At 54.2% G+C, this 8,641-nt stretch overlaps 1 protein-coding gene across 1 annotated transcript; it reads right to left on the reverse strand.

Moving 5' to 3' along the window:
- Window positions 1-249: 249 nt before the first annotated feature.
- On the reverse strand, window positions 250-2,515 carry CD248 (CD248 molecule). Its single transcript, XM_015423914.1, has one exon. The coding sequence runs from the start codon at window positions 2,486-2,488 to the stop codon at window positions 536-538; it is 1,953 nt and encodes a 650-aa protein (XP_015279400.1). The 5' UTR covers window positions 2,489-2,515; the 3' UTR covers window positions 250-535.
- Between the last annotated feature and the right edge of the window lie 6,126 nt (window positions 2,516-8,641).

Genomic DNA, 8,641 nt, shown 5'->3' on the forward strand with positions numbered 1-8,641 from the left:
GTGTCTGGTGAATGGAATATACATCACTGGGGGTGGGGGGTGGGAGCAGCGGGGAATCCACCGCATGGCTTGTGAGCCCCATTCCAGCCAGGGCTTTGTCAAAGAAGGGTGACAAGTTCCCTCCTGGCCGGCACAGCTTGCAGGGGGTCCCTGATGTGTCTTGGAGACATTGGTCCAAGAGTGCCTCTCCTAGGACCACCAATTGGGTGAGGGCAGCAGCGTGGGTGGGTGGGTGTGCAGGGTCCCCCCCAGAGGTCAGGCTCCGCTTGGTTCTGAGCACCTGGCGACACGAGGAGACCCTCCTTGCACCGCAGTGCGCCCAAGGAGAGGCCCGGTCCAGTTCCTGGCCTCTCTGTGCCGGCCAGCAGCGCTCCTTTGTCCTGGATCTCTGGATCTCCCAGTCCAGGGTCCCTCCCGGCTGCCCCGGGCAGATCTGCAGTCCCAGCGGATCTTGTCCCAGTCCGGGCTGGTGGTTTCTGCTGAAGGAAGTCTGTTCGGCTCTCCAGGCGCCGGCTGAGCCTGCCGAGCCGGGGGCTCAGACGCTGGTTCGGCAAGTGGCCGGCTGGCCGGGCCTGGAGGCGGGTGGGGCGGCCCCCTTGGCCCCCGAGCTGCTGACCCAGCGGTAGCACTGCGTGATGCTCCGGCTCTTGGCTTGAGCCCCGCAGCGGGTGCAGTAGACGATGCCCAGGGCCAGCATGATGACCACGAAGACGCACATGGGCACCAGCAGGGCCACCAGCAGCCAGCGGTCGTCTCGCCGACGGCGCGGCTGCCCCCCTTCGCCCGGGGCCGGGCTGGCGGTGGCCGAGGCCGGGAGCAGCGCTCTGACGCCCCCCATCACAGCGTCGCCCTGGGCCGGAGGGGGCGCGGGGGCAGAGGCTGTGGGGGCCAGGGCGACCAACGGAGACGGGAGCTCCGTCGGGGGAGAATCACTGGGGGAGTCTCGCCGGGCGACTGTCTGGGTGGGATGCGGGGAGCGGAGGGCAGGAGGTGGGGAAGAAGCGTGGCTTGTGGGGTCGGGGAGGCCGGCAGGCTCTTCGCCGGAGGGAAAGGAGCTGGATACCAAGGGGGCAGTGCTGGGCTCGGGAGAAAGAGTGCCAGCCAGAGAGGCGTCCCTGGGAAAGGCCTCCTCGAAGTCCCGGAAAAGGGGGAAATGGTCTGCCAGGGCCAAGCCGTGCTCCGCGAGGTCGTCGATCTCCCGGGGCCATCCGTGGCCGTCCTCGAAGCGCTGGAGGAAGCCGCCTCCCCGGTGGCTCTGGGCGGTGGCCAGAGGGAGCGGCTGGCCCACGGGGCTGCAGCTGATGCCGTCGGGCTCCAGGTCGTAGCCCTCGGTGCAGTAGCACTCGAAGCCCCCCACGTAGTTGACGCACATCTGCTGGCACACGCCGGGGATCTGGCACTCGTCCGTGTCGGTGCAGTGGCCCGGCTCGTCCTCCGACGGGCTGAAGCCCAGGTGGCAGCGGCACAGGTAGGAGCCGTCGGTGTTCTCGCACTGGTGCTCGCAGGGCGCGTCCGCGCACTCGTCCGCGTCCTCGCAGTGGTGGTCGTCGCTGCTGAGCTCGTAGCCCTCGGGGCACTGGCAGTGGTAGCCGCCCTCCTCGTCCGGCGCGCACTCGAACTGGCAGGGTTGGTCGCGGCAGGCGTCGTTGGGCGCGCAGGAGTGCCCGTCGGGCATCAGGAGGTAGCCGCTGTGGCACTCGCACGAGTAGCCGGGCCCTTCGTCCAGGCACAGCTGCTGGCAGCCGCCGTTGTCACCCTCGCACCAGCTGTGTGGGTAGACGTGCTCCCGGCAGAGCGGCGCGCCCTTGGACCAGCCCACCGTGCCGTCGTCCTTCTGCATGCACAGCACCGAGACGGCCGGCACGGCCCCGCCGCACGTCACGGCCGCCACCGTGCCAAAGGGCACATAGCGCAGGCTGCCGCCGGCCGGGCCAAAGGGGGTGGTGTAGGTGACCGGCCCGCCTTCCTCGTCCAGGCCCGGGCACATGCCCTGGAAGGCGAAGCGGCAGAGGTAGCCGTCGACGGGCACGGTGCACGAGCCCTCCAGCCACTGGCCCTGCTGGTCGTCCAGGACCACGCAGCGCGGCGCGGCGCAGCTCCCGCCGCCCGCCTCGACGGCCGGCCGAGCCCAGTTGGTGTAGAAGGTGTCCTGCTCGCCCGTGATCCACATGAAGCCCCGCAGCGGCCGCTGGGGGAAGCACTGGCGCGGCTGGCGCTGCAGGCCGATCCAGAAGAGCCGCGGGCCCTGCTCCGGCCGCGCCCCGGCCGTGCCCCGCAGCAGCTCGCCCACCTGGGCCGCCTCGTCGTGGTGCTTCACCGTGGCCAGGTTGCCGCCCAGCTCCCGGCAGCTCCGCCAGGCGTCCAGGAAGCCGCGGCGCTGGAAGTAGACGGCGTAGCAGCCCTCTGGGCCGCACGCGGCCTCCGGCTCTTGAGCGCCGCCCGGCAGGGGCCCAGCCAGGAGCAGCAGCAGCAGGCCCGGCAGCGGCATGGTCGTCCTCCCGCGCTGCTCACATCCAGCGAGCACTCTGACAGGCGAGCGAGCGAGCGAGGGGCCCCCATCCCTTCCCTTCCCTTCCCCGGCCAGGGTGGGATGGGGAGGAGGAGCCGCTCGTCTGGCTTCCCCACTCCCCGCCTTCCCCCTTCTACGGCGCACACTTGAGCCCCTGCCATGGGGAAAGCGAGGGAGTCGAGCAGGAGGCCGGCAGGAAGGAAACCCAGCAGCCGCTCGGCAAAGAGGAGCAGACGGGGCAGAGGCCGTCGTCCCAAAATCCTAACCGACCACCCCAAGCGTCTAGGTTCACAGTCCTGGCCCCAGTAACTAGGCCTCAGACCCTCACCTCTGGCTACAGGCACTGCCCCTTGTTTTCAGCCATCAGGCCCAGTCCTTGACTTTTTTGCTCTAAGCTCTGTATGACCTTAGCTGTGTAACCTGTATATGCTCTAACCACTATACCTTGGCTCTAGCCACTAGACACCAGACCCCTCTGCCACTGGATTACATTAGGTCTAGATCTCCATCAATCTTGAGACACAACCTGGAGTCTCCTTTTCTCCCCTAGCCCACAACTGTTATGTCTGGAGCCACTGGGTGTGAGGGGAGAAGTATCCTTCGCACAAGTTCACACAAAGAGCCCGTGAGATAGCTGGCCTGTGTCTGAGCTGTGCCACACCCCGTCTGCAGATGGAGAAGGTGAAGGCACTCACATGGGGGGGGGGAACCAGAACACCTCTTGTAGACGGGAAAAAGAAGAGATTTATTCAAATGCAAGACTAGGTTTTCCCCACAGGGTATGCTATCAAATAAAAAAGAGGGAAACCCTCTTACATTTGCATACAAGTTACAGATATCTCCAGCAATATTAAAGTTTCTGTGTATAGTAAAGGTAAAGGTTCCCTTGCTCGAAAGCCAGTCGAATCCGACTCTAGGGTTGCGGTGCTCATCTCTGTTTCAAAGCCGAAGAGCCAGCGCTGTCCGAAGACGTTTCCGTGGTCATGTGGCCGGCGTGACTAAACACCAAGGCACACAGAACGTTGTTACTTTCCCACCGAAGTGGTATCTATTTATCTACTTGCAATTTCTTGCTTGCGAACTGCTAGGTTGGCAGGAGCTGGAACTAGAGACAGAAGCTCACTCCGTCATGCGGCACACTCGGGTCTCGAACTGCTGAACTACCAACCTTCCACAGCCTGCAGTTCAGCGTCTTAACCACTTGAGCCACCGCAGCTGTGTATAACATGGGGTTATATTCAGGGTTGTCTTCCTTCCCAGTAGAACAACGTTTGAGTCCAGTGCCACCTTTAAGACCAACAAAGTTTTATTCAACATGAGCTTTCATGTGCATGCACACATCTTCAGACACAATGAAATGGAAACAGAAGTGGAAATAGCCATAAGCTGAGTTTATTATTCTTTTTAATCTGTTCAAAACATCTTCATTACTCTGCATGTTAATTCACTGCCCATCCTCTATATGTATGACTATTATTTCTATTTCCATTTCAGTGTCTCTAAAGAACTGTGTGTGCACATGAAAGATCACCTCGAATAAAACTTTATTGGTCTTGAAGGTGCCACTGGACTCAAACGGTCTGCTGCTTCAGACCAACACAGCTACCCACCAGGTTCCTTTTGAGTCAATACAGTAGCATGTGGACTACACCAGGCAAGAACTCTTCTAGTGCTCTAGTTCTGTACCTACAGGGAGGTTCCCCCCCCCCGCCCCGCCATCTGAAATAGTATGGATACCAGCTGAGCTCTGAGCAGGAGCAGGAGAGAGAGCTGTGAGAGAGGTGAGTGGGTTTCTTTTACTTGCTTTCAGCTGAGAGAATTCAGCTAAGGATATTTTGTGGGAAAACTGTGTTTAGCAGTGTGTGGAAGCACTTAGAGTTCTTGCAGAGTCCTGGCTGATTGAGTGTGGGAGAGGAACGGGCACTGTTTGACTGGGATTGCCTGTAATTGAGAGGAAGTGGAAGGGGCATTGTTTTGCCTGTGATTGAGTGCCTGGGTGAATTTGAATTTGAATAGCTGCTGCCTGACCTCTGCTGGGGGAGGCCTCTATTTAAGGAAGCACCTTGCCAGAGGCTAAAGGGCTCTTTGCCTGTGGCTCTTAGACTAGGGGCTCTGTAAGAAGCCCAAAAAGAGCCAGAAAGACAAGGCCCTAGGCTCTTTGTCTTTCCCGTAAAATAATTTGACTTGATAACAAAAACCACATAAATACCAAGGGTTTAAAAGGGGGATTATATTTATTTATTTTAAAAGAATTATGAAGCCAGAATGCCAGCAGGGGGTTGGGGGCTATCCAGTGTTTTGCACGGAGTGTCACATGTATGACTATCTGCCCACTGGGCAGAAGTCTTGGGTGTGTCCTCGGTGCAAGGAGCTCCTGGTTCTCAGGGAACGTGTGTGCTCCCTTGAGGCCAAGGTGGCTGACCTGGAGAAGCAGAGACAGTCAGCTAGGCACACAGAAAAGACTCTCGGGGACTTGTTAGCTTCGTCCCACTCTGGATCTGGCAGCCCCGCTGCTGTCAGGGAGCATGAGGGTCTAGGGGAAACAGGGCACCATGCTGAGGATAAGGGGAATGTGCCCTCAGAAGGGACCTCTTCCCCAGCTGGTGAGCGGCTCTCCTTTTGCACCAAGGAACCATCCCTGAGCAGGGTGGGAGGGGGGCTCTTGGTAGTGGGTGATTCGATCCTTAGGCAGGTAGACAGCTGGGTGGCGAACCCGCGTACTGACCGTATGGTGACTTGCCTGCCTGGTGCGAAGGTAGCGGACATTACGCGTGTTTTAGATAGGCTGGTAGATAGTGCTGGGGAGGAGCCAGTGGTCGTGGTGCATGTCGGCACCAACGATGTGGGGAAATGCAGTCGTGAGGTCCTGGAGGAGAAATTTAGGCTGCTGGGCAGGAAACTTAGGTCCAGGACCTCCAAGGTAGCCTTCTCAGAAGTGTTACCTGTTCCACGCGCAGGGCCGGAGAGACAGGCAGAGATCAGGAGTCTCAATGCGTGGATGAGACGATGGTGTAGGGGGGAAGGGTTCAGGTTTGTTAGGCACTGGGATACTTTTTGGAACAAGAGGGAGCTGTACAGGCGAGACGGTCTCCACTTGTCCCGAGAAGGAACCAGGCTGCTGGCACTTAAAATCAAAAAGGTGGCAGAGCAGCTTTTAAACTGAATATTGGGGGAAAGCCGACAGGAGATGAAAAGTCTCTGGTTCGGGTTGGCTCATCTGAGAGAGGTGAGGGGGTACCGGTTGCTTTTCTACAGGGAGGTGGATTGAAATTGTCCACAGAGGCCATGGCTGGTGACATGGACTGCCGGACAACGACTCGAGATAGCAAGAGGAAGGATGCAGGCTTAACTTGTAAGGGAAATTACAGCTGTTTCTATACAAATGCTAGAAGTGTCCGAGGTAAAATCGGGGAGTTGGAGTGCTTGGTGTCGGAGGGAAAAATAGACATTGTGGGTATTTCTGAAACTTGGTGGGATGAGGAAAATCAGTGGGACACAGTGATTCCCGGTTATATATTATATCGGAAGGATAGGGGGGGAAGGGTTGGAGGTGGGGTAGCTCTGTATGTCAGAGAGGGTATAAAGTCTAGAAAGATTGAGAGGCTAAGTGAATTGGATTCGCTTCTGGAAGTTCTATGGGTTGAAATAGGGGGGCCAAAAGGAAACTTAACACTGGGAGTTTGTTATCGCCCACCAGATCAAAAGATAGAGGAGGATTATAAAATGATGAATGCCTTAAAGATAGCAACTAGACAAAAACACTGTGTAATAATAGGTGATTTTAACTACCCACACATTGATTGGGTCAATATGTGTTCTAGCCGGGAAAAAGAGATTGAGTTTCTAGACACTCTAAATGACTGTGCTATGGAGCAGATGGTCACGGAACCTACCAGGGGAGAGGCGATCCTTGATTTGGTCCTAAGTAACACTCAAGACCTGGTGAGAGATGTAAAAGTGATTGCACCGCTTGGAAACAGTGATCATAATGTTGTTGAGTTCATCATTTGTACAAATAGAGAATTGGCCAAAAAGACTCACACAACCATTTTTAACTTTAAAAGGGGTAATTTCTCTGATATGAGGGGACACGTGGGGAGGAAACTGAAAGGAAAAGTAGAAAGGGTCAAAACAATTGGGGAAGCTTGGGATCTATTTAAAACTACGATCCTAGAAGCTCAAAAAATATATATTCCGCAGGTTAGGAAAGGCACAAACAGGTATAGGAAAAAGCCTGCATGGTTAACAAACAGAGTAATGGAGGCTGTAAAAAGTAAAAAGAATTCCTTTAAGCAGTGGAAAGCTAGTCACAGTGAGGCTGATAAAACGGAACACAGGCTATGGCAAATAAAATGCAAGTCTGAGGTCAGGCAGGCAAAAAGGGAATATGAGGAGCATATAGCAAAAAACGTAAAAACCAACAATAAAACTTTCTTCAAATACATTAGAAACAGGAAACCAGCCAGGGAGGCAGTGGGGCCCTTGGACGACCAAGGGGTAAAAGGAGTATTGAAGGATGATAGGGAAATGGCTGAGAAGCTAAATGCATTTTTTGCCTCCGTCTTCACTGTGGAAGATGAGAAGTGCTTGCCCACTCCAGAACCACTGATTTCAGGAGGGGTGTTGAAAGACCTGAGTCAGATTGAGGTGACGAGAGAGGAGGTCCTAAAACTGATAGACAACTTAAAAACTGAAAAATCACCAGGCCCAGATGGCATACATCCGAGAGTTCTGAAAGAACTCAAATGTGAACTTGTAGATCTCCTGACAAAGATATGTAATCTTTCCTTAAAATCTGCCTCCATTCCTGAGGATTGGAAGGTAGCTAATGTCACTCCCATCTTTAAAAAGGGTTCCAGAGGAGATCCGGGAAATTACAGGCCAGTCAGTCTGACGTCGATACCGGGTAAATTGGTGGAAACCATTATTAAGGAAAGAATTAGTAGGCACATAGATGAACAAAACCTATTGAGGCAGACTCAGCACGGTTTCTGTAAGGGAAGATCTTGTCTCACTAACCTGTTAGTGTTCTTTGAGGGGGTGAACAAACATGTGGACAAGGGGGATCCAATAGATATTATTTACCTTGACTTCCAGAAAGCTTTTGATAAAGTTCCTCATCAAAGGCTCCTAAGTAAGCTCAAAAATCATGGGATAGAAGGACAAGTCCTTTTATGGATCAAAAACTGGCTAGTTCATAGAAAACAGAGAGTGAGTGTAGGTGGGCAATTTTCTCAGTGGAGGGTGGTAAGCAGTGGGGTACCGCAGGGATCAGTACTTGGTCCACTGCTTTTTAACTTGTTCATTAATGATTTGGAGATGGGAGTAAGCAGTGAAGTGGCTAAATTTGCGGATGATACAAAGTTGTTCAGGGTGGTGAAAACCAGTGAGGATTGTGAGGCACTCCAAGGGGATCTGTCAAGGATGGGCGAGTGGGCGTCAACATGGCAAATGGGGTTCAATGTGGCCAAGTGCAAGGTGATGCACATTGGAGCCAAAAATCCTAAATATAAATACACATTGATGGGGTCTGAACTGGCAGAGACTGAGCAAGAGAGAGATCTTGGAGTTGTAGTGGATAACTCACTGAAAATGTCGAGACAGTGTGTGACTGCAATAAAGAAGGCCAATGCTATGCTGGGGATTATTAGGAAGGGTATTGAAAACAGATCAGCCAATATAATAATGCCCCTATATAAATCAATGGTGAGACCTCATTTGGAATACTGTGTGCAGTTCTGGGCACCACACCTTAAAAAGGATATTATAGCTTTGGAAAAAGTGCAGAAAAGGGCAACTCGAATGATAAAAGGGTTGGAACACTTTCCCTATGAGGAAAGGTTAAAGCGCTTAGGGCTCTTTAGCTTGGAGAAAAGACGACTGAGGGGTGACATGATCGAGGTTTATAAGATTATGCATGGGAAAGAGCAGGTAGAGAAAGAGGTACTTTTCTCCCTTTCTCACAATACAAGAACTCGTGGGCACTCCATGAAACTGCAGAGCGGTCGGGTTAGAACGGATAAAAGGAAGTATTTCTTCACCCAAAGAGTGATTAACACATGGAATTCACTGCCACAGGAAGTGGTGGGTGCTACAAGCATGGACGGCTTCAAAAGGGAATTAGATAAGCAT

The sequence above is a fragment of the Gekko japonicus genome, unplaced genomic scaffold (assembly GCF_001447785.1).
Source record: "Gekko japonicus isolate JY-2015 unplaced genomic scaffold, Gekko_japonicus_V1.1 scaffold313, whole genome shotgun sequence".
Lineage (NCBI taxonomy): Eukaryota > Metazoa > Chordata > Lepidosauria > Squamata > Gekkonidae > Gekko > Gekko japonicus.